The sequence below is a fragment of the Poecilia latipinna genome, unplaced genomic scaffold (assembly GCF_001443285.1).
Source record: "Poecilia latipinna isolate Pla-1442-1.1 unplaced genomic scaffold, P_latipinna-1.0 Scaffold493, whole genome shotgun sequence".
In the NCBI taxonomy this organism is placed as follows: Eukaryota; Metazoa; Chordata; class Actinopteri; order Cyprinodontiformes; family Poeciliidae; genus Poecilia; species Poecilia latipinna.
In genome coordinates, this window is record NW_015113109.1 from 337,737 (window position 1) to 365,038 (window position 27,302).

General features: G+C 41.5%; 1 protein-coding gene across 3 annotated transcripts in view; it reads right to left on the reverse strand.

The window, feature by feature from the left end:
• Positions 1–23,966, reverse strand: part of smg1 (SMG1 nonsense mediated mRNA decay associated PI3K related kinase) — a 47,624-nt gene extending 23,658 nt beyond the window's left edge. For 2 of the 3 annotated variants that reach the window (XR_001425920.1, XM_015040051.1), the window contains exons 1-35: positions 23,720–23,966; positions 21,243–21,391; positions 20,228–20,380; positions 18,772–19,117; positions 17,492–17,705; positions 17,275–17,400; positions 16,492–16,564; positions 15,812–15,909; positions 15,491–15,664; positions 14,815–15,036; positions 14,338–14,439; positions 12,655–12,945; positions 12,060–12,190; positions 10,620–10,781; positions 10,019–10,137; positions 9,831–9,918; positions 9,611–9,712; positions 9,389–9,529; positions 8,446–8,672; positions 7,993–8,192; positions 7,159–7,320; positions 6,887–7,041; positions 6,661–6,794; positions 5,993–6,304; positions 5,770–5,911; positions 4,853–5,003; positions 4,636–4,759; positions 4,301–4,546; positions 3,546–3,697; positions 2,641–2,773; positions 2,337–2,481; positions 1,706–1,844; positions 752–970; positions 480–660; positions 208–369 (exon numbers count right to left, since the gene is read on the reverse strand). Coding sequence is in view for 2 of the 3 variants with exons in the window: in XM_015040051.1 (XP_014895537.1) it covers positions 208–369; positions 480–660; positions 752–970; positions 1,706–1,844; positions 2,337–2,481; positions 2,641–2,773; positions 3,546–3,697; positions 4,301–4,546; positions 4,636–4,759; positions 4,853–5,003; positions 5,770–5,911; positions 5,993–6,304; positions 6,661–6,794; positions 6,887–7,041; positions 7,159–7,320; positions 7,993–8,192; positions 8,446–8,672; positions 9,389–9,529; positions 9,611–9,712; positions 9,831–9,918; positions 10,019–10,137; positions 10,620–10,781; positions 12,060–12,190; positions 12,655–12,945; positions 14,338–14,439; positions 14,815–15,036; positions 15,491–15,664; positions 15,812–15,909; positions 16,492–16,564; positions 17,275–17,400; positions 17,492–17,705; positions 18,772–19,117; positions 20,228–20,380; positions 21,243–21,391; positions 23,720–23,796 (5,752 nt within the window). In the remaining variant the exon portion in view is untranslated. The remainder of the gene's footprint in view (positions 1–207; positions 370–479; positions 661–751; positions 971–1,705; positions 1,845–2,336; positions 2,482–2,640; positions 2,774–3,545; positions 3,698–4,300; positions 4,547–4,635; positions 4,760–4,852; positions 5,004–5,769; positions 5,912–5,992; positions 6,305–6,660; positions 6,795–6,886; positions 7,042–7,158; positions 7,321–7,992; positions 8,193–8,445; positions 8,673–9,388; positions 9,530–9,610; positions 9,713–9,830; positions 9,919–10,018; positions 10,138–10,619; positions 10,782–12,059; positions 12,191–12,654; positions 12,946–14,337; positions 14,440–14,814; positions 15,037–15,490; positions 15,665–15,811; positions 15,910–16,491; positions 16,565–17,274; positions 17,401–17,491; positions 17,706–18,771; positions 19,118–20,227; positions 20,381–21,242; positions 21,392–23,719) is intronic. The other variant, XM_015040052.1, reaches the window with a different exon arrangement.
• Between the last annotated feature and the right edge of the window lie 3,336 nt (positions 23,967–27,302).

A 27,302-nucleotide genomic window follows, 5' to 3' on the forward strand; every position in this document is an offset into this window, starting at 1 on the left:
TCTGGCTCAATTACTTAATTCTATTTTATTATTATTTCTTAATTTCCAATGGAAATGCAGCTTCTGATGCTTGGCTTCCTAACATCATGCAGCTCTACATCTAATTACTGCTGCAGCAGCCAAGTTCCAACCACAGGGATAAGATTTGCTTCAGAGCATATGTAGTCAGTAGAAGTGTCCCTGTAAGCTGGAGTCAGTGAAGCGTACCTGCGCTCTGAGCCTCTCCTCCCAGAGACAGTGACCCTACAATGGCCGGGTAGAGGATCAGGTGGGGCGAGTCCTGGGCCACCCGACACAGCAGGCTGCATATGCTCTGTCGGATGTAAGCCTCTGGGTGGTTGAGACGTGAGAACAGTTGTGGGATGATGCCTGAGGGAGAGACGAGTCAGGAATGGTCAGAAGAAAGCTGCAGAATGTTGTTCTGGTGACCTCGGCTTCTCTGCCGACAGAAAACAGAAGTGAATGTGTTTGGAACGTACGCCTCCAGGGCGAGGTGGGGGTGGAGGCCAAGCCCAGCTCCAGCCCCTCCCTCAGTTCACCAGCGTGCTTCACCAAAAGCCGGAGGAGACGCAGCGTTGCCATGACGATGACGTCATCGTTGCTCTGTTTGCCGCCGTGGCAGGACAGCAGGAGCTTAGGGTCGTCTTCATCAACGAGCACCTGCAAAAACCAAAAACCAGCACGCAGTGAAGGAAACCCGAACAGAACCGGAACCTGCACGGCGCTGCGGGTCGGGGCCTGCCCTCCTCACCTGTCCTGCATTCAGCTTCAGGAAGGTGAAATAAGCGTGGCAGGAGACGCGATACAGTCCAAAGATCCGGTCCACTACCCGCCTCCAGACCCGGATCAGGCCGTCCGTCACATTCTGGCCGGCATCTCCGAGCCAGGGGCAAGAGCCGGTCAGCTGGCGCCAGATCACATCCACCATGTCATCCTCATCGTCCTCCTGCTGCAGGGCCATGTCTTCGTCCTGCCGCACAGAACAACGTTAGGCCTGGGACCGTTCAGCCGATTAACCACAATTAATCAATTATTATCTAGTAATTTAGTAATCAATTAATCGCTAACTGGAGCGTCCAAACTCAAAATAAAAAATGGTCCTTTACTACAAAACGGCTCCCTGAAGCCAACACTGAACAAAAATATATACATTTAGCATTTAAGATTTGTCTGTTTTACCCAAAAACTCTTCAAGTGGATCAAATTCTGATTAAAAAAAATCTATTGATCACCTTTTGCTGTCTAATTATTAATCAAAAAATAATCATCAGATCAGCTGCTGAACTAAAGTTCAGTGTTTGAGATCTTCATAAGTTGATGTTAGAAGAACGTTTAAGGAAATATAATGTTTCTTTTCCTATTTAAAAATTAATTGAAATATTTATTTGCATTTTTAATCCGTTTCTAATATTGTATGGAAAACGGCTTGAGTGTCTAAATGAAAAATGTACAGAATCAAGTGCCAAGTTTTTTTTAATCCAATTAATCATAAAAAAAAAATCAATTACAAAAAGGATCATCAGTTGCAGAGCGACAGAGGACAGTGAGTAATTTTTAGACCGTTGCTGAGGCAGATGTTCACATGTAAGCATCGGTCGGTCACCGATCTCCCAAACTTTCAGTCCAGCTCTACTTAAAATGCAAATAAATGACCCGTTGATCCCAATGTATCATTTTGCATCATCTCTTCTAAACCCTGCTCTACCTGTATGCCTGTCGGTCGACACATGGCCTGTCCCAGAATGCTGAAGATGGCTTCTTTATCTTCTTCGCTGGTGTTTGCAGGCAGCAGCTCCTCTATGTCCTTCTTCTCTCCTGGAAGGAGAGGCAGACCCTCCCCTTGGCTGAAGAGAAAACAGATTTACTTTACTTGATAATTTTGATGACATATGAAAAAATGTTTGGTTGTTTTATTATGATGACTGTTTGATGTTTTTATGATGTAAAGCACTATGAACTGCCTTGTTGCTGAAATGTGCTACAAAATAGAATAGACTAAAGAAATTATTTTATTTACAAAAAAGTGTTAATATTATGGTTTTTTCTCCAGAAATATTTATATTATAATCCTCCCATTCTTTTCAGGATAATAAAAACAGGTAAATTGTTGAAAGATCTTGACGCACACACCCCACATCTTTATACTTCTATTGTTCTGAGGACTTTGTATTGTCTTCCATTCATTTTTATTTCATTCATACAGCTTGACCTTGACCTTTACCCTAAACCTAGCCATTACATGCCTGACCTTAACACGGACCTAAATTCAATTCACAGCTTTATCCTAAAGCTGACCGTGACACAACAGTGGTCAATAAGCAGGAGGGTTCACTAACCTGGCGTTATCCACCACCTTCCTCCCCCAGCGGTAGGCCCAGCTGGCCAGAGCCGCCCAGGACTTGGCCATTTCTGGAGCCAGGCTGGTGGACAGCTGGTAGAGCTGGCCCAGAACAAAGTCTGGTTCTCCCACTCCCACGTTCACTGGAGAGATTCAAGAAATGGAACAGAGACCATTAAAACCTGCATGAAGCCAGACATTATCAGCTTTCTGGACATTGTTTACACATAAACAGAAAAACAAAAAAACAATATTAGAATGGGATGTTGACACTCATTGTGTTATTAGTCATCCAGCTTTACCTGATGTTACAGGTGTGATGTGGGGAATGCTCTGATCTTCCAGAGGAAGCTCCAGCAGCTCGGCTATATTTCGGCTGAGAGGTGACATGTTGCCCAAAGCAGATGAGTTCACAGCTCCTGACTTCTTTACAACCTAAAACAAATCGCTCCGTCATAAACGCATCACATTTAAAGGGGCAGTATTATGCCTTCTCCAGGCACATAGTGCCATTTTATAGCACAATCAAGTAACTATGTTCTCTTTAATTGTTAAAAAAATGTTATAGGTCAAATATGACTTCCTAATTGAACGCCTTGGAATTGAGCCTCTGTCTCTTTAAGAACACCTGCTCTTTCTGAAACGGCACATCACAACACCACTCTTTATTAACCCTTTAACAACGTTTTACCTGCGTTGCACTAAGAAGTTGTTGCTTTTATCATGAGCTCAGCAGCTCATTATAAACAATTCCAACAGGTTTGCTAATTACTGCTGGCTAGTCTGAAGGAGCTGAATGGAGGTATTACAGGGGAGGGCTGCTCAAAGAGGAGGAAACTTGCAGACTTGGAAACTGCAGCTCTGAGGAGGAGCTGAGATTGAAGGCAGGGTTAGGTCCACCATGGTGTTTTTGGAACCTGAATGGTTGCCATGGAGATTAAAGAATTTCTCAAACATGAATGAAAGGATCAAAGCAACACTCCAGATATGGTTTTAATGAGGGAATAACATTATAATGTGATGTAAAGCTAAAAAAAAGTTGATTTTACATAGTACTGCCCCTTAAATATAGCGTGATAGAACATTGTGAATGTAAATACAACTGTTTTAATGTTTAATGTTTAATTGTTGTTTTACATTGTTTAGCAATGTAAAACAACAAGCTACCATCATCTGTAAAAGCTCAAATCATAATGGTGATGCCTGCCTGTTTAAGCTGGGGTGTCATCTCCTTCCAGTCAGCCAGCAGCCATTTGCAGAGAGTCAGCAGAGAGTGGCAGGCTGCACCCTCATTCTTCCCCAGCTGGCAGTAGGACAGAGCTGCCCCGCTCAGCATCTCCATGGCAGCCACTGACTGGCCTACAGACAACAGAGACTTTCTTAAAGGAAACTGAACAGAGAGTAAAGACATCTGCAAACATCAGCTCTGCATCATTCTGCTTTGTCCAATCAGGAACTGTGAGCCCAAGCTTTCTGTGTACACAGTATGGAGAGTTCAACACCATGTTATTTACTTAGTCACATTTTTCTATGACAGTGTTCATTCTGTCTACGGAAAGTAAACATTTGTTTTGAAAAAGTGCCATGTAACATCTATGAGTTCAACAATCTGTCACTATTATGGTAATCTCTCTCACTGGTCAGACATAAAAAAGGCCAATACACTTAATATCAGTTGCCACACACATTCTTACAAGGCTTTAAGTGGCTCTATAATCAAAAACAAATAAATAATGAATAGAAAAGCAGTAATTTAAAGAAACCACTTGTTTGAATTAAAATGATCAGTTGAAAGCTTCTCCTTAATATAACAATGTAAAATTGTCATATTTTACATTGTAAAATATGACAATTCTACATTGTTATATTTGTTCCTCCTTTCATGTAGATCTGAAAGGAGGAACAAACTCACAGAAGATGGAAATGAAGGGAGGGAACAGTGGAGGAAAGTCTATTCCTTACCTCCAGTTCGCAGCACTTTGGCCTTTTCTATCTGAACCTCTGGTCCCCATTTCTCGCCCACAGTCCCGTCCAAAGAGAGACGCTTAAACCCCTGACACAGATCCTCCTCCTGCTTCTCTTCCTGCGTCCCGTCACTGCACTGGCCAAGGAGGCGAGACGCTAGAGCTATGTTGCCTTTCTTTCGGGCGAATTTGACAGCGGTTAGACAAAGCTCCAAAAGATGGCCGTCTATTGAGGAGGAGTAACCTAGGCAACATGGAAGGTGGCAAAACAAGACATTCAGGATGATTTCAGGATCGTTCCCTGATCCAAATCAGTAATTCTGTTTCATTTACCCTTCTGGAGTTTTTGGAGCAGTTGTCTTTGGAAGGTGGAATATCTTAGTGCTTGGAGGAAAAGCTGTACATCTTGTTGTTTACAAGAGTTTAACGCCTCACTGCTAAGAGGAATCACACAGTCCTGCAAGTGAAACCAAGAGTGCACACAAAGGCCGTTGTAGTAAACGAAGGTGTGTTCGAACTGCAGCTCATTGTGGGTGCTGCTGGTGCTCACGTCTTGGCCTGTGAGGGTGTTCTCCAGGGCGGTGGTACAGTGCAGCTGCAGGGTGGACAGGGTGGGCAGGGCGTCCGACAGCGTGAGGGTGGACAGGCGGAGGGGGCCAAGGCAGATCCTCCCTGTCTGCTTCAAACATCGCACCAACGTACTGCAACAGAACATCACACAGGTTCATAACATCACACATTTTAATCACTTCAACATTGGAGCTGCCTAAACACTAGTGCTGTCAATCAATTATAAAATTTAATCAGATTAATCACACTGTGGCGCTCTGATTAATCACTGTGCCTAACCTTGTAAGGTATAAATAAACTGCCCATACGTCCCATATCAAAAACCACCACTGTATCAACATTTTTAAAAAACCTCTTATTGTCTCAAACCAAACATGTCTGCAGATTCACGCAGGCTAATGATGATAAAGATAAAGAAGGTGGAAAAATGCTCAACTTTTCTTGCTTTCTACTGTCACGGAAAACTTTCAGCTGTTGCTGTCCAACGCTCACCAGATGGAGTTCATAACGCTGCTACGAACCGGGGAACCCTCAGCAGGACAGAGGCTTTTAGGTTAAAATAGGTAGTTCCATTCATCTGCATTATGTAATATTCACATGTTCAAATTGTCAGATTAATTGCATGTATTAATGTTGACGATTACTAGATTAGTTGGTGATCATTTCGACTCATCGTGATTAATCTGACTAATCGTTCACTAGTTTAAATCAAATCAGTGGTCCTTGAGAGGGCAGACGTGCATTATACCATTATCAAAACATTACTTGAAAATGGTCTCAAAACAACAACATTTTGCTGGACAATAATTTGTCCAGTTATTGTGACAGGTCTATGAGTCGGTGGATTGTAGAGTAAAATGCTCAGTTGTGTTTCAGAAGAGGGGTGGGGCTGCTCACTCTGGACTGGACGTGTTCCTCTGCTCCTGCTGCTGATTGGCTTTCGCCATGGCACCGACAGCACTGCGCAGCAGCTGCACCTCGATGGCTCTCTGCAGCTCAGTGGGATCTGGACTCATGGATGGCAGAAGCCTCTTCAAATCTGAGCACATCACATCACCTCATTAGGAAATGCTTTCATTGTCCACATACACAGTTCAAGGTTCAGTCTCTCTACACTTACCCAGCTTGTCCTTGTTGCTGCCAAGAGAGCTGTAGTCCTCTCCGGGCAGCAGCTCCAGCTGCGTCCCGCACTCGGCCAGGTCTCCCTCCTCAAAGCAGGACAGAGCCTGGATGTAGTTGAAATCTGTCCTCAGGTTGATGCTGACCGGGTTGGTGGAGTTCTGCTTGAGGGCGCCGGCCGTGGCCTGCCACTCTCTGACTGAGGCCCAGTCACACAGTGACACGTAGCACTGGCAGGCCTTGTTGGCCAGGAAGTTGACCACCTCAGGGGAACACTCACTGGCCTTCAGCAGCACCGTCTTCCTGTTGTCACCTGTTCAGAGGGACAGCAACAGTTCCACATGGAGAGGGATTCTTATGCTCCAATTGCACCGACTGAACAAATGAAAGTTGTTGTTTTTACATGTTTGAAGCTGTTGGTGTGTTTAAGTGTGCTGTACTTTGTACTGGTGCAAAGTTATCAAATACATTTGTAAATACATTTATGTCAGTTTTACAATAGAAACATTTTAAGTCGATTCAACACTGATTTTCTGTATCGTATTGTATCGTATAACCCTAACCCCAAACCTCAAGCATCGGTAATGGAAGTGAAAAAAGTGACTTGTGCATCCATAATAAAATCTGGGATTGTATTTTTTTTGGCATACATAAAGTATGGTGAGTTACCGTTGCTGGTGTGTTTGGGGCTAGACGTGCTGCTGGAGAGCTTGAGCAGACAACTGTCAGAGCTTTTGATGCTGCAGTCCAACCCAGTCACAGCAGAGAGTTGATCCTGGTACTCTAAAGCTGCTTTCTCAAACCTAAACACACACATTTAATAATGGGCAACGAGGGAATAAAAGGCAATGCGACACATGAGCAAAGTATCTGAGGTGTGAGGTTCGGTGCTCACCGTCCCTCAGCCTGCAGGGCAACCGATGACAGCCAGCCCAGGTTCTTCCCACAGGTCAGGAGGCTCCAGGCCGCCAGGCCCTGGATGGCCTCAGGGCAGTTCAGCTCACACAAAGCCTCCACCAGCAGCGCCAGGGGAACTTCCAGCTCTGGAGCCTATTGAGCACACAGCACACTGCACTCATCTAACCAGGAAACCATGACCTAATAAAACCTGGTCACTGTATAAAAAGATAGGAATCGGTGGAAACCTGGAAGGTTCAGAGTACTGACCTGGGTACCGCTGTTCTTAAACTCTGTGAGCAAGTCGAAGCCGTGGCGGACCGTCACTGCAGGCTGGCCAGACAGAAGGCCGACCCTCATCAAGGCCAGGCGGATTCTCGTCAGCCAGTCCTGGCAGGTCTGACGGTTTGTGTAGAAGAAAGTCTTAATGGCCTGAAATAGACAAGGACGACACAACATTTCATTAAAATCACAGCCAGGGATTTGTGGTGTTCCTACATATGACAGTCTGCTGGACTCAGTCCGACTGGGGATCAAAGATGTAACATTTATTCTATTTCCAGCTGCTGTGGTTCTCTTTCTGTCTGCACTGAGTCCAACCAACCAAACCCTTTGAGTAACCTGTTTCCCTCCTCACCTGTGGGGGCGCTGAAATAACAACCACTGAAGAAAACGACACAAAAACCTGTGAAGAAGACACTGAATGCAACTTCTGTCTTCACCAAATGTAAAAAGACATGGAGTGGTGTTAGGCTTTGGTGGTTGTAGGATTTCTGTTTTGATCACCTGTCATTTCTTCCTTAAGCGTTAGTTTTGGTTTTATTTACCCAGAATTAATTCATAAATGCACTGGAACCACACCAGAGTTCACTTCTACTGAATCTAGACCAATGTTTTTAGGTGGTCCGGTGTTCGCTTTTTCCGTCTGCGTCACATTCACAACTAAACAAAGTGGACTTTCTAGGCAAACGGACTGGAGTTGGATTAAAGCGGACTGAGTAGGACTGGTGTGAATACATCCTTAAATCTTTTGTTCTCACAACTTATAATAAAATGATTCAAGCAACAGTGAGGTCAGGGGGCATTTCTGCCACTTCTACACACCTTTGGTGGAGCAGTAAGGGCATTAGCACAGCCTTCGTAGGCGTTGTACATGAGCTTCTCCAGGTTCTCCAGGTACTGCAGCAGCAGCGTAAGACGCAGTTGGTTTGAGTGGTGGCCGTCTCCGTCACTTCCAGGACCGGCCCAGGCTCCGAGGTCCTGCTCCGGGTTCAGACTGTGTGCGGCCAGGCTTCGGATCATCCCTGAAACGCAACCGCAAAAACAGAAACTCAGCAACTTACAGTGGAAACCCTGACCTTATTTAAAGGGGCATGCGTTTTCCAGCCACATAATTATAGCACAATCAAGTAGCTATGTTACCTTAACATGTTATAAAAATGCTTTAAGCACTTTCAAACATGACTTAAAAATTATTTTGCCATGCTTATCTATCCTTATTCCATAACATGAGAGGCATTAAACATTTCCTCCATTGTTTTCAGCGTCCTCATTTACCCTCGATGGTCTGGAAGGTGTCCTGAGCTCGGCCCAGAGGCGTGCGGAGCTTCGACAACACGGTGAACTGCGCCGCCTCCCAGACGGCCCACTGCCACAGCACCACCTCGGTTTTCAGCAACGCCCGTGGCACCGTGACCGGCCGGCTGCTGTCCACGCTCCCACGGCGCTCCCGCTTGTCCAGCCGTTGGCAACTGTAGTACAGCCGCTCCAACCACGGCTCCTTGCTGCAGAGAAAGGAACAGGAGAGCTGAAATGTGGCTCACATTCAACATCAAGCCTGTTACAAAGGGAGATTTATAAAATAACATTGTTAAAAAATATTCAATATGTTTTGTCACTCATTTCAGAAAGTGAAACTCATTAAATGAACTCATTCTGCATCCACCGAGATATTTCAAACCTTCATTTGATGTGATTTTGATGATTACGGCTTTAAGAGAACAAAAACCCAAAATTTTGTGTCTGAATTTTTTTATTATGACACTTAAATGTTGGAATCTCATTGCATCTCACCCAATAAGCCAATTAACTCCAAACTAAGGCTGCAACTAACAAATTATTTTTGTAACCAATTATTCTGATAAGTAACCAGATAAAAAATAAATAAACTGACACATTCTGTAGATTTTTCATTTAACCACATAAGACCTTTGTTGCACAAAATTAAAAAATTCATTAAAAAGATGTAAATTAATGATTACAATTCTCTTTAATAAGAAAATAAACATTGTGTGTACACTGTGTGTTCAGTGACCAACAGAATTAGAAGCTCTTTTGTCCCCAGCCCAAATATAATGAAGCAATCAGACCAAATGCGATTTCAGTGTCTGGTTTACATGCAAAATCCAGGGTGGTTTGACAAGTCTAATGTTGCGTGTTTGAAGTGTTTCAAGCGTTCAAAAGAATATCTAGAGAGCTGAAATGTGGCAGTGAGCCGTACCCTCCACGGTGAAGGACTCCATACAAGATAAAGCTGATGAGGTCACTGAAGTCCTGGGGGTGGAAAGTGCTGCTTGGTGCCCGGCTCATGTGGTGGCGAATAGCCAGAGAAATCTCTCTGATCTCAGAGTGGTTATGGTTGCTGCGAACAAAACAAAAACCATCTGACTCATGTCACCTCACATCAACAGATTCAGCTCACATTAACATGAGGAGGTCCTACCTCAGAGCCACGTCCAGGGGAATGGTTCGGAGAAGTTTGGCAAAGGCCTGCCGTACTCTTACTGCCGAGTGCACCAGCTGGACTCTGCACACATCCATGCACCTGGCAGACCACCACATAACGCCAAACACACAGAACAGAGACTGGCCATGAGAGGCTGCGCTAACATCTGCAGCACAGAGCTAAATCCAGGCGTCCAGGCCTGCAGAGTGAGGCTCACCTCTGCAGTAGCTCAGTAGACAGGCATGGAGAGAGGACCTGTAAGCTATGGCATGTTTGAAGGCAGATACTGTGATCTTCATGGAGAGCTGAGCAGGAAATAGAATAGATAAAAACATGGTAAACATGAGTCAAACGTGTGTGTGTAGGGACAGCATTAAAAGAGGAAGCCAGGATGTCTAGCCTCACCATTATCCAGCAGGCCTCTGCAGAACCTGCTGAACGACGGCAGGGAGAAGAGCGGGCTGTAGGTGTCTGACTTCACCATGAGCAGAGACACTTCCTGGGCCCAGGTCAGCAGGAGCTTCCTGCAGCAACAAACAGGCAGCGCATGGGAACCTACTCTGCTTTAACAGTCATTTCTCATCACTACTGGGCCTATTAACATACAATGTCTATCAGGCAATAAGAAAGACTAAAAATAAATAATTACTTGCAAAACAGATTCATGTATTACTGTTCCAATAAATTCAACAAAAGAAGGGAAGAAGTTTATTCTATAACTGAGCAATAAATAGATGTCTTTGTAATATACAAGTGTTATATATATATATATATATACATACATAGACACTGAAATATATTTTCACAGAACAAACCCTTTTGAATAGTTTTCTATGTGTATGTGTCTAATAGTTTTATTAAATTCAAATTAAAAAATTTTAATTGATGCCATTTGTTTCACAAATACAGATTGCAATATCTGAACCCATTACTTGATTTTTTTTTTTTTTTTTTTTTTTTTGTAAGTCATCTCCCTCACATCCTCCAGTGTGTGTGCTTCCCAAACCTGGCATCTGGGTAAAGATGCTCCTTTGACAGCAGGTTGCCAAGGAGACTGAGCAGTGTGCCAAAGTGTTTCTTTGTGGCTGTGGTCACCGTGCTGATGACGGCTCCGTCGAACAGGGAGGGAGACGATGACGACAAGCTGGATGAGATAAAATGATCATGTCTGCAAAGGGAAAAACAAGAGGTGATCAAAGGAAACGGGAAATCTGGAATTACATATTCAAGCAATAGAACAGAGGTATTGTCTTCCAGGTGTTTGTAATGAACAGACTTGAATAATAACTGCTTACAAATATTCATCTTCTGATACCTTGTATAATTTTTTGAAAAATAAATCCGGTTTATGTGAGTACAGGTTGCTTGTATGTTAGAAGTACACTGTTGCTATATTGACAGGTTGACACCGCCCCCTGCTGTTGGTCCAGGAAACAACAGCTGACTTTAGCAACATCTACCACCTGCTGAAGACAGAAGCTGCCATCGAAACATGTCACATATGTTTCAGACAAAAAAATGCTATTAGTACAGATCTCTTTGTACCAATAACAAAGAGATCCTAAAGACTAGGCCCAGGAGGTTTACCCCACAGGTTGTTCTACACAGTTCTGACTAAGGAGGGCTGAATACAAATGACTGGCAAAGCTTTCAGCTGCTTTATGTTTGTGAAAATCTTTGAACAGCACGCATGTTTCCTTCTACTTTGCGTTGATCTATGTTCAAAGGTATTGTGATAACAATAAGCATGACAATATGAACCACATATTAAATTTCTTAGATAACTGTATGGCTGTTACTGCATGGTACAGCAATCATAGTGCTACAAACACAAATACTGCTCTTGAAAACATTTGTAATACTCTTATTTAGGGCACAAAGTCACATAAAGTAGTGTGACTTGTATCACTAAACTTCTCAGACTGGATTTAATCATATTTATTGACACTTATTGAACAAACAGAGGAGGAAATATTAAAAATAATCCTGACTGAACGGACAGTTTTTTTTATTTTTTAAACATCAGTAATTGAAATTTATTCTGACAACGATAAATCAACATTCTTATGACGAGAAATGATAAACAATATGATAAAGGCCCATCCCCAGTTCAACATCATTTGGCTTTAAGAAGATCCTAACCCTAACCCTTGAATGCAGAGAAGGCTAACTACTTATTAATATTTTAGCAGTTTGTTAAGTTTTACCAATACATTCTGGCACAACCAGCCCTCATGAACATTCATGATCTCTATATGGGCCAAAATAAAAATGAGTTTATTTTGGGCTGTCGGGGTTCAACAATCAGACACTTTGGTTTGATGATATTAGTTTGATCAAAAAACCAAATTCCAGAATTCAGACCACATCTTCCACACAGGATTGACGCACAGCTTGTTGCGAATCTTAACCAATAAAATTCCACTAAGGGATGGTGTGTCTTTACCTGGTGCAGTGTGAGTACAGGGAGTAGAGCACAGCGTACTGGATGGCAGGGTAGAACACAGCCAGCTCAGAGTGAACCACAGTCAGGTTCTGACTCAGCAGAGTGAAGACTGTTGGACTCAATGCCCACATCTAGAGAGAAACACAGACAGAACAGGCATCAGCTTCAGTTCATGCCACCAGAAACATCTGCAATAATTCACAGAGAAAACATCAACCCTTACACTGTAAAAACACTAAATCTTACCAAGTATATTTTGGTCTAGTTTCTAGAGCAAATGTCTAAGTTTAGTCTTATTTCAAGTGTTTAACTTACAAGTTATGCTGCAGCAAAGACACAGGAGCTTGTTTTAAGTCAATAAGTCCTTAATATTGATTTAAAAAAAAGCAGTAGTTCAATGGGTAGATTATTTCATTTATGACATGGGAAAAATGCCGTATTATAAGTGAAATAACCTGCTAATTGAACTAGTACTCTTTCATCAATATTAAGAAATTATTGACCTAAAGCTAGCTCCAATATCTTGCTGAAAAGTTACTTGTAAATTACTTTTGTCTTGAGCAATCGTCATAGCTTACACAGTAACACAGCTTACCCCTATAAGGGAATTCTTGGTGTTTCCAATAGTGGTGAGGGTACTGAGGTTGAAGATCAGGGTGAACTGAGCTTTGTCCACAGGCATGCTGAGAGAGGTGAAAGCAGGGTGCTGGATGGCTGAGCATGTGCTGGCCGGCACCGTGTTCCTGTCGGGGGGAGCCAGGCTCTCCATCAGGCTACACAGAGCACACGCCATCTCACCCAGCACCAGCTTATAGGCTGCCTCCAGGGTGGGGATGTTCTTGAGGCTCAGCAGAGCCTGGTAGACACTGTGAACACCAGCCATCACCTGTGGAAGGAAGACAGACACACACACACACACACACACACACACATATATGCATTGAACCACTTCTTTCACTTCTGATACCGTTATTTGAGGTTTAGTATCAGATGATAAGGATCCCATACAGAAAAAGAGCTGAATTAACATTTCTATTTTTAAACAGACAAATGTACTGAATTACAATTTGCTAACTCTGCACCAGTACAGCTCATTGAAACACACCAATGGCTTCAGAATATTGGTCAAACATGTAAAAACAACTTTAATTTGTTCAGTCAGTGCAACAGCCTGTGTAATATAAATAAAGAAACTGAAACTGACAAAACCAACAGGTTGACTATATTGGTCAAACAGAAAATAAACTGCAACAAACCTTCTTTCAAATGGAGCAGAAAGTGCAATTAGGAATTCTAAATATAATGTAAAATAAATAAAGCATGGTGTCACACAGAGCATAGAATTAGTTTGAATAGATCTGCCCTTATGAATTGTCACCGATACCCGATCTAGAATTTTTCTCAATATCTAGAGTTCATCTAGTCATTTCCTTCCCTGTAGCACCAACCCAACTGAACATCCTCAGTTGCACCATGTGAAAACATTCAGCGGAGGGAAAGCAAGTGTCCATGGAAAGTGTTATGAAGTCTTTTCTCCCATGGTTTTGAGATTAAATCCTCGGTCATTTATGGCTAACATATTAACCAGGCCAGGCACGTTGACTGATGAACACCTTGTTACTAGAGAAATCAGCAGGTTATTATATTGGGCTCTTTTTATGTCTGACCAGCCCTGAAATGAGGCAGTAAGAAGCTTTAAAATGAATCAGCTTTTTCTACAGAGCCACATGACCAACAACTGGTGATGGATCAATTTTCCCAACAGACAACTGTCAACAAAGATGGAGGAATTCTAGGAAATCCAATACTGTTTTTTTTAGGAGATGAGAGACGGGAGAAAGGTTCATAATCACAAACGACCAGGGCTTTACAACAAATGTTTAACCACCTGCACACTTTGCTCAGTCTAACAATGTAAACATGCTTTCCTGTTGTATGTAAAGGGTCATAGATTAATATTTAGCCTCGTAATCACCTAGAAGCTCTTAAGAAAATCAAATGAATGCAGAGCAGAAGTTACCTTTGGTTGTATATTCAAGCAGATCAAAGTTGTTTGAAAGAGGCTCTATTATAATTGTTTTATCCTCTTAATTTTTTTCCCCATTTTAGCTATTAGTCATATCACAGTTTAGACTCTGACTTCAAGCAGTCACTTTTTAAAGCGAGGGAGGAATGAAAGTCATTTCTGCCATATTTTAAGAACATGTATTTTTGTATTTTTCTGCGATGTCTAAACATTGCTGACGATTTGGCAGACGTAGCTCAAATGTTTTCATACCTCCTTCTCTGGATGGAAACGGAGATTCAGAAGATGCGAGTCCGGCGCCAGGAGCTTCTCAACAAACGACACAGGAAGTTTGGTGTTCACCTGATCCACGATCTGAAAAACATTCACAACCTCAGACACATTCTGCAGACAGGCGATAATAAAACTTAGCAGAAATTAATCAACACATCAGTGGAGGGCTGATCTGTTGATCAATTTTTGGATTAACTGATTAATAACTGGACAGCAAAAGTTTCTTATTGGACGACTGCTTTATGAAATATCAACCAGGTGAAGCTAAAATTGCCACCTGAGGAGTTCTGGGGAGAATATATTTATATACATACATCTATATTCTTTATGCTCCAGTTAATTGTAAATCAATTACTAAATGAGCTGACATTTATTTCAACATTCATCACAATTAATTTATTCAACCTTAAACTAAATTAAAAGCAAAAAAGATAATAACTGTGTAAATGACAATACCAGAGTAAGCAGACTGAGCACAGCCAGGCTGTAGTCGGAGCCACAGGCCAGGCAGCAGTCCAGCTGGTCCAGGCCGTAAACGAGGACCGCCTCCATGAGCTGACCGGTGGGCTCCACACTGGCCAGCAACACACCCACACACTCATTCCCTGCTGTGAGAACGGCCTCGGAGAACTGGACCTGCTTGGCTGCCGTCACACACGCCAGAACTCGGTTTAAAACCTTTAAAGGCAAACGGCAGAGGAGGTCACTTCATTTTAAGGTCATTAACAACAGGACATGTTCAATCATGTTTGAAAACTAGGTTAGGTTTCATCTAGAATGACTTCAAACCTATGCATCATTTTCCTTTGCACTACTAACTGTAGGCCAGACGAATAAAATCCAGACAAAACCAAATGCATTTGTGGTTTAGGACTAAAAAAAAAGGAAAAAAGTTCCAGAAGGCTTAATTCTTCGGTAAGACATCACTAACGATGTCCCAGTTTTTACACGTTGTGTCCAATTATATCCATTACTGTTCTCTGATTATTAAAGCTGCCGTATTTAACTTTTATAAACAATATGCTTTTATACATATTTCTTAAAACTGTCACCATGTCATGGCAGAATAACATGAGACAGATAATCTGCGGTTTAATATGTCTGCTTGATTTTCCCTGTGAAGCGCTCTTACATCAGTGACGTAGACCTCAGTGATGGGGGGTCCTCTCACAGGACTGAATCTCTCTCCGATGCTGCGGACCACGGTGCTGAAGACCCTCAGCAGAGCCGCTAGCTTGGGCAGGGACACAGAAGGAGGGGGGATGTCTTCATCCACCGCCTCACCTGACGTCACATGACTCAGGTCCTACACAGAGCAGGCACACTTAATGTAAATCACTCAAGTCAGAGCCCAGTCCCTGAACTGAGAAAGGTTTTCCATTTCATACATCATCTATAAGCCCAAAGTAGAATATGAATTCAAACCACTTTAGAGATAAAAACATGAAGTCACCTCAGCATATGCCTCCATGTCTTCTAAGAACTGGCCCAGTAGGGTGGTGGAGAAGGTGAGGTCTGCCACCCAGAACTGCTCTAGACTCTGTAACCAACCTACACACAGGAGGAGACTCATCAGACAACGTTCAGACTGATGCATAGTTGCATGCTTTCATACAGCTTGGCTACCGATGCTACTAAATATTGTGATAACTATATCAATTGTGGTAGCTGAATATTTTCCTCTTTTGTTTCCCCTTGTCTTCTGTGCTTCCATCACTCTGTAATATTCTCATTTTCTGGATTTGGGGGCTTTCATTATCTGTAAATAAGGGCCTTAAATATTTCACTATGCGTGATATTTCTATAGAATATGAGTTTCACTTTCTGAAATGAGGAACTTAAAACGTTGAACTTTTTCAGTGTATTATAATTTTTTGAGATGTACTTGCATTCAGCCTGAGTCTAACATGACGGTTACAGTTCTTGGACTACGACACATGGAGAAATACACAGTTTTGTTTGGGTTTTTTTTTTAAAGCTAAAATCAAATGCAAAACATACAATACGATGTGAAAAGACGTCCTTTATTCACAGTCTCAAAACAGACCGACAAACAAAACACTCTGCTGTTTTATAAGTGTCTGGGATTTGCTCAGAAATGTTCAGTGTGACGTCAACAGGAAACAAACTGACCTGAAACCTGCTGAGTCAGTGACTGCCTCTGGGTGTGGTCGATGTGCCAGCCCACTAAGATGTCCACTGTGTCCTGTGGGAGAATATGGACAGACATGAGGAACTGGAGCTGCTGTGAGTCCAGATGTTGTTCTATCCTCAGCAGTGTTGTCACATCTCAGGTCAGAAATCTGCTTTTCTCTGCTTGATTTTCCAAAGTTTCCTAAGCTTAATTTATTATGAGACTAATCGATTAATTAAGACAGGCTTAGGTGAAGGACAAGTAATGCAATAATTTACAGAAATGCTAATAATTTTCCAGACAAATGTTCCTTTTGTACACATATCCAGACAGGAAATTCCTTTAAAGTGCATCCATATTTGTTAAAACTGTCACCATCTTATGAGACAGATAATCTGTGAAATCAATCTCCTTCCTGAGCTGCTATTGCCGTCTGAAGAAATGCGCCGTTCCCAACCAAAAACAACCAACCAGAGCCAGGAGAAGAGGCTGAGTGCTGTCAATCAATCTCATGTACTCCTGTTAAATGTACAGATTGGTTGTTTCTAGTTGGCAGTAAGAGAAGGCAGAGGAGCTAAATTTTTCATAGATTATTTGTCTTACACCGTACTGTCACAACATGGTGACAGTTTTAACAAAATGTAAAAAGCCTTTTCATAAAAGTTACATTCTGCAGCTTTAATTAAGCTTGGTGCTTTTGCAAACTGCATAGAAACTCAGGTCAAGGTGGGTGTGGATGCATCAGACTTAAAGCAGGAAGTTAGCGATGCTGGAATGCTCACCCTGAAGTTGGTGCTGAAGACATGTGGGTAGCAGCGGGCCACCTGGAGAATACACTTGACGCTCTGACAGAGCAGCTCTGGGGTGTCCACGTTCTCCAGGATGGACTGCAGGTTGCTCATCACCAGCTGGAGCAGAGAGCATACCACAGTTCCTACAGGCTCTGCCCATCAACACCTCACACTTTGTGCGGCCCACAGAGCGTTAGAGAGCCGTTACCTGCATAATGTGAGAGAAGGCCTTCCTCTCCCCGGCAGCCTCCAGAGCCCGCTGCGCTGCCACCAGGTACAGCAGCTTCACTTCATCACGACCACCAGAGTTAAACTTTGTGAAAAGCCACTTGAAGATGCGCTCTGCCTCATAGCTGAGCACCGTGCAGAGGAGGCCGACGCAGGCCGCTGCTTCCTGACGCAGCTCCCACAGCAGCTTACTGCTGCAGATGAGAACCATGCAGAGGAGGGAGCAACGGTCACACACACACACACACCATACAGGAAGAGTCATTGCTAGAAAGCTAAACTGTGTTCATGAGACTTGCTGCCGGGAAGGAGACATTTATGACCAGGGTTCAGAGCCATGAATGAAACAAAGTCCAGAGATGGGAGAGGCTTAGAGCAGCTTGTATAATGAGTTCAGCAAATGTAAAGTTCCACCAGGTGTTTGCTAATTGCTGATGGCTAGTCTAAAGGATCTGAGAATGGGAGTGAAGAGGGAAGTCTGCTCTTCTAAGAAACGGCAGCTCTGAAGAGGAGCTGTGTCTGTAAGGTGGGGCTTGGTCCGCAGCTGAATGGTTGCCGTGGAGATTAAGGGGTTTCTTAAATATGTATGAAAGAATTAGGGCAACAGCCCAGGTATGATTTTGGTGAAGGAATAAAATCATAACACGACGTAAAGCTCAAAAAAAGCTGATTTTATATAATACCGTTCCCTCCTTTATGACAGCTCAGTTCTACTCCATTATTACAGGCCTTCTTTTCCAAGCCGCAAATTATAGTTCACCGTGTGCTTGTGTGAATCTTGATCACAGGCTTTTTTTTGTGATGCCTTTATAACTTTAACATTTGAAAAGTGCAAAAACGCGCAGGTGTGTGATATGGCATATTTTTGGTATCGATCCAATATCAAGTAAATACAGGCCTGTATTTACTTAGCCTGTACTGCCGATTCCCAGTGTTTCCAGGGGGGTTTCACTGTTTCACTGTTACCAGTAAAACTGGTAGGGTGAGGCACCCTACCAGAAGAAAGCTTCTTAGCTTTATTAATTCAAGTACTGCAAGATTCTGTCGTGAGCTAGTTTGCCCTCCCTCAAGCTGGGGTTATACCTGACACATTGAACTGTGCGCAAATGGGCCCATTACCCAATCTCTTCAGGTCTTAAGAAATGATTACAATCACACTTAAAGACAGGATAATTAGTCCTGGACCAATCATATCCCACATTTTCGCTTCTCTCCACACAAGCACACCGTTTCACAAACGTACAGCTCACAGCCTCTTACCTCTCATTCAAGATATCATTCAAAGTGCTGAGGATGGTGTCCAGCTGTTTGACCATGGTCTGAAACGAGACACACAGGGTGAGACAGATTACTGCAAAAAAAATAAACAACAGTACAACATTCCTAGCTGTGAACAGCAGCTGCGGTTCAATGTACCATGGTCTTGCTACTACAATGGTCAAAAGGAAAACAATGTGAATGTGACTGACCACTTTGCTCTCGCCATGGCTGATGAACTCCTTCAGCTGCTTTAGGGTGGCCAGCCTCCGGTCACGGTCGTCCTCCCTGGAGACTCTGCGCAGGAGGTTGGCCAGTCGAGACTCCTCCGAGTGAGCCATCCCTCTGTCTGCACCAACACGCCCAAACACACACACCTTGAGAATGTTTTCTGGATGTCTTATTGTGAAATCATGCTGCATGGCAATCTTGACAGCAGCTTAAAAAAAGGAAGAAATCAACTGTGGCTAGCATGTTTAATCTGATGTTTAAGATTGTCTTCATCCCAGCATGGGCTTTATTTAACTTTTTTTTTTTCCAATAATTAGCTTTTGTTGACAATATAGGTTGTTTTTCTTTTTATCCTCTTTTCTTTTTACTTATTTCCAGTCTGATTATTGTGAATTAAGACACACTAAGAGAAAAGATGCATCTTACAATGAAGCATGTTGTATTTGACCCCAAAAAACTGTAGAATCAGTTTGTTCAAACTAATCTTAGTCAGAAACACGCCACAGACAGGATGAAGCAGCAGGAGAATTTTAACTGCAATATTTTTGCTAAAAATTGGGATAACCATATGAATTATGATTGATCTGAATGTCTTTTCTTTCTTAAGAAAAACACAATGTCCATACCATGAACCACCAATCTGGAACAAACACCGAGTTCCTTAAATCTAGGCTAAAAACTCATTTGTTTACAGCTGCCTTTGATTCATAACAACTGGAACATTGATCAATATATTTGAAGTATGTCTGATGATTGTTCCTGATGTTTTTGATGATGGCGTTTGACAAAATGTAATGTTTGTTTCTTGTTTCATAATTAGTTAATGTGCTATTCTTTTGTCATATAAAGCACTTTGAACTGTCTTGTTGCTGAAATGTCAATGTCAAGTTCATTTATGTAGCACTTTAAAAAAACAGGCTGAAATCACAGCAAAGTGTGTTTTTAAATTCAGTTGTCAGATATCTGTGAACAACCTGGTTAATGATCAACTTGACTTACCACATACAGCACGACACACACCTATCTTAGCCGTTTAGCTAAGAGTTCATTCAACTGTCTAAATAGAGTCTGAATTCATCATTTTAAATATTATGTCCTACGAAATGTCTCATCCAGGCAGTCCTTTGAGATTACGACTTTTCACATACTGATACTTTGATGACTACTGTGACGTGATATAGTGACGTTAAATTCTTATGTCAGAGCTTCACCAGGTTTCCCTGCTTACCCTGCGATTTCCTCATTTCCTTTGAAGCTAAAGCACGATTTCCATGCTGAAAAGTAGTCAGATCCGACGTCACGTCATTGGGCCTCAACTCTTCCCCCAGCGACTTCCAACCAAATGCTGTATCACACACACTGGGCTCAACTTCATATCCAGCTATGGAGAGGAAACGTGAAGGGTTGGAGTAAAAGAGAAACATACAACCCTCTTTGGTCAACATGCAATTCGGAGTATTTTGTTGAAGTTCTCATCATCTTGTGACACCAGCCAGACACTTTGAAATTACAAAATAGCTATTAATAACTAGAACAACTTAAGTAATTATGCTGTGTGTGAATGTAAGGGAGTAAATATTGTGGCCTCTTGGATTTTTCTGCTGCTTCATAGTGAACAATTCCCACTGATCTTAAGAATAGAAACTGATATTAATGTGCAACAATTTCAACAAGTTAGTTACACCTTCATAGAGCATGTTCCCTCCTTTTTTAATGACATCATGGGGAGGAAGTTAGCGAGGCACCAAACAAATATTAATATCTGTATTGGTCCCAATATTGAAAAAAAAAGTCTATCAGTGACAATGTGATCAATTCATAAAGACAGATCTATTCAGTCTCGTTCTATTCACAGAGTGATGTCATGTTTTATTACTTATTTTACATCATATTTAGAATTCTCAATTGTCAATTCTGCTCTGTTTTTCTGTATCAGGTTGGTATTGGCCGATGCTAGATCAGCTAATGACCTGGCATTCTCTTTATAGCCTCCATTTTGGGTCCCAATCTGAAAACCTACAACCTTGAACCTTAAAGTTTGGTGAGTAACCAGGCTACCTGCAGTGCAGACATCCACTGAAGAAGGTTCGCAAGGTGGTGAGACCTCTAGTGGAGTGGGCATGTAAACCTTCTAGAACCATAAGCAACCTGGTAGATTTTCTGACTTATGTCTACAGACGGCACATCTATGCCCTGGGCTGGAATGTGAATCAAATAGATCCTCTTCTCTTAGACAGCCTTACCCTCCTCCTGATGTGCATCTGCAGCACCGTAGGCATCACTGTGGAGCGGAGGCTGTTCAGGGCACCTGGGGGGCAATACGTCATACGATGGTCCAGAACCAAGTTCTCTGGACTTCAATTTGTCCTGAAGGGATGACACGCCGTCACCTCTGAGGCGTTCATGGAAAAAGCACAGGGAAAAAAAAAAAAAAAAGGTTTTACTGCACTGGTTTTTGTAAGCCAACATTCATATTGGCTTTAGGTGGTCTATTCCAGGCCATGTGAAAGAAAGCAACAGGAGTGACATTGTAATTCTTAATGATTTAGGAAAGTGAGACAGAGATATGACCATAATCAGACTGTATATTGAGTGTAGATGGCATGCATCAGCAATACCTTAACTTAATACCAAAATCAGTCAACTTTAAGATGACTGGCTGCTTGGGAACAAAACCTCATGGGCTGAAAGGTGTGACCATATTCTAGAGATGAGATGCAGGGTCAGATTTAACAAGAAGTGTACAAGAGTTACACAATATTAAGACACAATGTTATTAAGCAATAACATTGGTGGATGTTATGATAATTATATGACTTGTAATAAATGAACAAAAACTGTTGATGTATTTCTGCTTCCACAGCAGATAGACTTTAGACGGCAGCTGCTCCAAATTAAAATTCATTTTTTTCATCTCAACAAGGTTTAAAACAAACAAAAAAAGTGCTTCAGGCCAACATCTGTTGCTTTGGCACTGAAAAAAACTAGCCATTTATTTAACTTCTTATTGATTTGACTCCATTTTATGCTGCATTAAATGACAGGTGTGGGATTAGCCAACACATTCTGTGTGTTGTAGGTCTTTGCTTCTGTGTAAACATCAATTTCCAAAGGAAGAAATGGTTTATAGTAAATAGCATGGCAGTAATATAGTGTGAGAATAGTTAGAGCAGTACTAATATTGGATATTACCATTTAAGTCATCTTCAGTTGCCTTCCAATTATATTGATATTGGTCTCAAATCTACTGCTGACGACACAAGCAGAAGGCTGGAAACATTTGAAATCATTTAAGAAAATAAGTGTAAGGAGGCAGACACTTTGACAGCACTGTAATTAGACTAACCGAACTTCATGACCAAACCAGACAGAATTTTGTGCATAAGATCTTAAAGCTTAGAGAAAGTAGTGATGGAAAAGAAAGAAAAGAGCCAGGAAGATGTAAGTTAATCACAACCAAAGTAGTCATCACAATATTCATTTAGTGGAATTGCACGTTTTCCTAAGATTGTGCCTCAGTGGTGATTTGTTCTGGGAACATCTCACCAAGAAGAGTAAGTAAATGTATTGTTTTACATTTTTCTGTTAAAACACTTGTTGGTCACCAAACAGACAAATGAGAGGCAGCGTGCTCCTCTTGCATGTCTACAAGTGCATCACAATTAATCAGTGCGTCACTGAAAAGTCATTTATTTCTGTATTCAGTTAATGAATTTCATACATTCGTTTCACAGATGGACCTGTGTGTGGGTTTATATTGAATTTTTACCTGGCTGGTTTAATTCAAGAGATCAGGCTGTAAATCTGTTGACAGACTGTTTTTCTGAAGTGTTGCTGTACCTGACGCCTTTCTCTCTGCATGCTCCTGCTCTGGACTGTTTCCAATTTGCTGAAATCAAAGTGTGAGACACTGAGGCTGACCTGTGCGGGTCGGGGTTGTCATGATGATTTACCGAGCTGCAGGTGCAATCTACTGACTCTAAACATAATAGATATTGGTGCGATGTGGCCTTAAGTCTCACACACAGAAGTGAGAAGTAATGTGCTTTCTACACTGCTTGTCTCAGTGAGCTCGGGCCTTTAACAGGTTGCTACACTACAAAGGGCTTCCCCCACGACGTTCCACTGACTCTCGGACTTCATTCATTGCTGTGTTGACTTGCTGTGTTTATGAATTATCACCGCAATAAGAAACGATGTCAGCGCAGTCCTATTTTTGCATCTAGGTTTCCGGAAGTGACTTGGAGGTAAGTAACATTACAAAGCAGGGTGGCGGCTTCCTTCAGCTGACTAGCATCGTTAGCCAGCGCGAACAGAGGTGTAGGAAGGCTAACGGGCTAAAGCTTCACGTTCGGACTAATGTTCACAGGGAATGTGTTGTCATTAAGATGAGAATTAATTTTATTCTGTCTTTGGCTCATATGTTCCACACGCCACTTGTCAATAAACCCCAAACAGCCATCGCTCCTAACGTCCTCCGACTAGCTTTAGCTCTGAGCTCGGCACACCGTGATGGAGGCTGGTTAAAACAGCTTGTGTTGCTACTGCAGCTCCAGCTATTTCACAGACTGTAACATAAAACGGCTAAACGGAGAGGAAGGTGTAAAATTGAAGTGAAAACATGGAGGTATCTGACTCCCATCTGGCCACAGCCCAACACAGCAAAACACCCAGGCCCCCCGAGAGCCGCCGTTTTATTTTGAGAAGAGTACCAACCAACCTGGGCTGCCAGTCGTTCCAGTGTGGCCGCAGTTTGTGGGCGCCGCTGAGCCGAGACCCCGGGGCTTTACGGTTCATTACCTTTTGGAGCGCTGCATGACCTGCCCGCAGCGCTACACGAGTCTTTCTGCAGCTTCGTTCTTCACATTTATGCTCTGTCAAGTCTCAATAACTGCTTAGCAACTTGTCATTATAGCTAGCATACGACGGCGTTCTTCTTCTTTCACTTCTACGTCGTCTTCTACTTCTTCTTCTGAGGGGGACTCACGGTGGCACAGCCAGCCTCGTGATACGGTACCGCCACCCTCTGAGTCGACCGGATACAGAGCACCCAAAATGATATTCCTACACGAATATCATTACTTCAACATTTTACTCAAGTAACAGTAAAAAAGTAGCCGTCCAAGAAATTACTTAAGAGCAAAAAATAATCCTTAAAGGTGCTTCTCGGGTACTCAGTAACAGTTCAGTTTTCTTTGTACTAACAGTTCGTAACATCTGATATATTTACAACGATGTCGTCAGACAGACAAAAAAATAGTTATTTGTAAGTTCTGATATTTGAAAACTAAAATTGGAAACAACAACATGCAAATAACATTTTGAGCAGAAGAGACACATGTCCAAATCAGTATGTTTCTATAAAAATCTTATGACATGAATTCTTTTTTACATGTTATAACAAGGTAGAATATTTCCAGTGACAATACATGGTGTTTACTGTATATTCACTTAACCTAAATGTCACAATGGGCTTAGCGGGTAGGAAATAACAGTAGAACAACCAAGTTGGTGCACAAACAGAAGGTTTCACCTCAAACTGTGGGTGTCTGTGTGTCATGCAGTTTTTGTTAAAACATGTTTGTTATTCATTCAATGAATAGAGTATGGAGAAATTTTACTAGTACCATACTTTCTACAAATATTATTAAAGTAAAAGCAAAAAGCTTGGTATAGTAAAAGGACTAAAAGTAATTTTTCCCCCAACAAGTTACTCAAGTATGTAACTGCTTCCAACCAACTTCTAACCAGCTGGAATCAATTGGATTATATAGTTTAGGAAAATATAAATCTAGCCCTGACATTATTTGTGATTGTACTCTAATCTACACCAGGTCAAACATATATTTATGGTATCATACACACTGCTGAGGAAAAGTATCTGCCACCTTACAGATTTCTTCTGTTTCTGTTTTTTTTTTTACACTAAAATCAAACACATTTTAATATCAGACTAAGATAAACTGAAAAAGAATAAAGGGGTGAAAAAACACATTTCAAATAATGATTTAATTAATCAAAAACTATCCAAACAAAATTGCCTCAATTTGGTTTGGATAGAACTGCCAAACTTGTTAAAGCATGAAATTACTGAACTAAACCAACCACACTCAGGTGTGCAGAATCAAGAAGTAAATTAAAAAAAATAAACAGAAAAGAACAAAGAGAGGTTACAGAAAACAATGAAAATGTCAATTAATTAAAGAGAAAGCATATTTCTTGAAAATGTTTTGTATGTCATACATAAAAAGAATATACACGGCAGTATTCTTTTGTATAAAAAGTGAGTAAATTCGAATTTCAAAAACATTAAGTTCCATTTTTGTCCACTAAGTGGCAGGAGAGAGCTAATATGTGGATCCACCACTTATTGATGAATTTGGAATTATTTTTTAACACGTTACACTTTCCACTTCTGTCATTTAACTGTAACTTATAAACAAGTCTATTGATTTTACAGGTGGTTTGGTCATTACTTTAAAGATGTAAAGCAAATTTTTGCTTTCTTTACTGCTGATAAGGGACAAACATATATATATATACAACATATATATATATATATATATATATATATATATATATATATATATATATGTACAACCTGAAACTTCACTGTTCATTTAGTCTCCTCACCCTCCCTATTGAGCCCAGGCTCCTTCTGACCTCCTCCACCTATGCCCCCTCCTCTCCATCTATCTCCCTCTGCTGGCTAATAATACCTCTGTACGGATCTGAGCAGAGGCCTTTGATGGAGCCGGCCACTCCAGGCAGCCATGCGTCAGCTGTGACGTCAATGCATCCAAACAAACAGGGGCTCTGTTTGTAGGAGTAGCTTGCCATGGATGGGCTCTTGGGCTAGTTAGCTCTCATATTCCTGCTTATTAATGTGGGTTTTTTTGCACAGCAGAACGACAAAAACAGGTTTGGAGGCAGCTGGGTCAAAGGAGGGGGGGGGGCATTGAGTTATGGGAGCAGAGACAAGACTGTCAGTTTTCTGTCATTCCCACATTTGATATATGTTAGTCAGATTTCTGTTTTTTATTCAGATGCTGTTGTTCTCTATTGTGTGTTTATTCAGATCAGATTTTGTTTGATTGGGAGCTGGGTTTTTGCATGCTCCAAAATGTACTGCACATTGTATGATGTCTAAAAGGTCATTTTTTAACATGGGATGGGGTATTATTTAATTTTCAGGCACATAGTACCATTTTAAAGCATAAACATGGTATGCAGCAATTAGATGCTACATTTAGTTGCTGCATACCATAAATTCTGCTGGCAACCAAAAAAAAAATCCCAAATTCTGGCCCAACCAGTTTATAAGTTTATGGGCCAATCACTTTTTCACACATGTAGACTTTGATTTATTTTTCTTCTCCCTTAATAATAAACACCTTCATTTAAAAACTGCATTTTGTTTTTATATCTGTTGCTTGTGACTGATGTTTAAATTGATTTGATGTTTGGAAACACTCAAATATGACCAACATGCAAATAAATAGAGAGTGATAAAGCACAAACACATTGCGCTTTAAGACCACAGATTGTATTGAAGAGTTTTGTTGATGAGTCAGGTTAGATCTAAATTAGCTTAAGAATTAGTTTGGACAAAGTAACAAACTTGGTGTGTATTCCATTCCAAACACTATTTCACAATTAAAAAGACAAAACGTTATTATGAGCGAGTAATGCTCTATTAGTTTTCACAAAATTAGAAGTCAGTTACCTTCTTGGAGAGGAGATTCTTAATCTATTTAACAATTATCACAGTGATCTATAACTTAATTGGGAATATCAAAAGGAAGACAAATAATCTAATATTTTTGCTGTTTAAGCAATTAATTTTAAGTCCAAAGCAACATAAATAACATTATAACTGTTGAAAAATAGATCCCTGCAGCACGATGCTGTCAGCACTGTGTCATTTAATAAAGTATGGATTGTACTTACTAAGTGATGCACAATGTTGGCATTTTAAGATGAGCTCAGACTAATACATTTTACTCTCAATTTTTGCCACCGTTCCACAAACATTTATGACTTTCTTTGAAAATAAAAATCTTTGCTTTTCACTTTTACATGAAGGTCAACTTTATGGAGGGAATGTCTAGATGTTGTCCTGTCAACTTATCTTCCCACCTGTGGAGGATCTCTGCAGCTCCTCCAGAGTTACCACCGGCCTGTTTCTGTCATGATCCTGGTGTGTGTGTCTTTTGAATGTGGGTGTGGGTGTGTGTAAACACAGGATGCCTACTTCAGATGGTGCACCTTTCTGCAATTTCCCTAAAACCAAACAGCTGGAG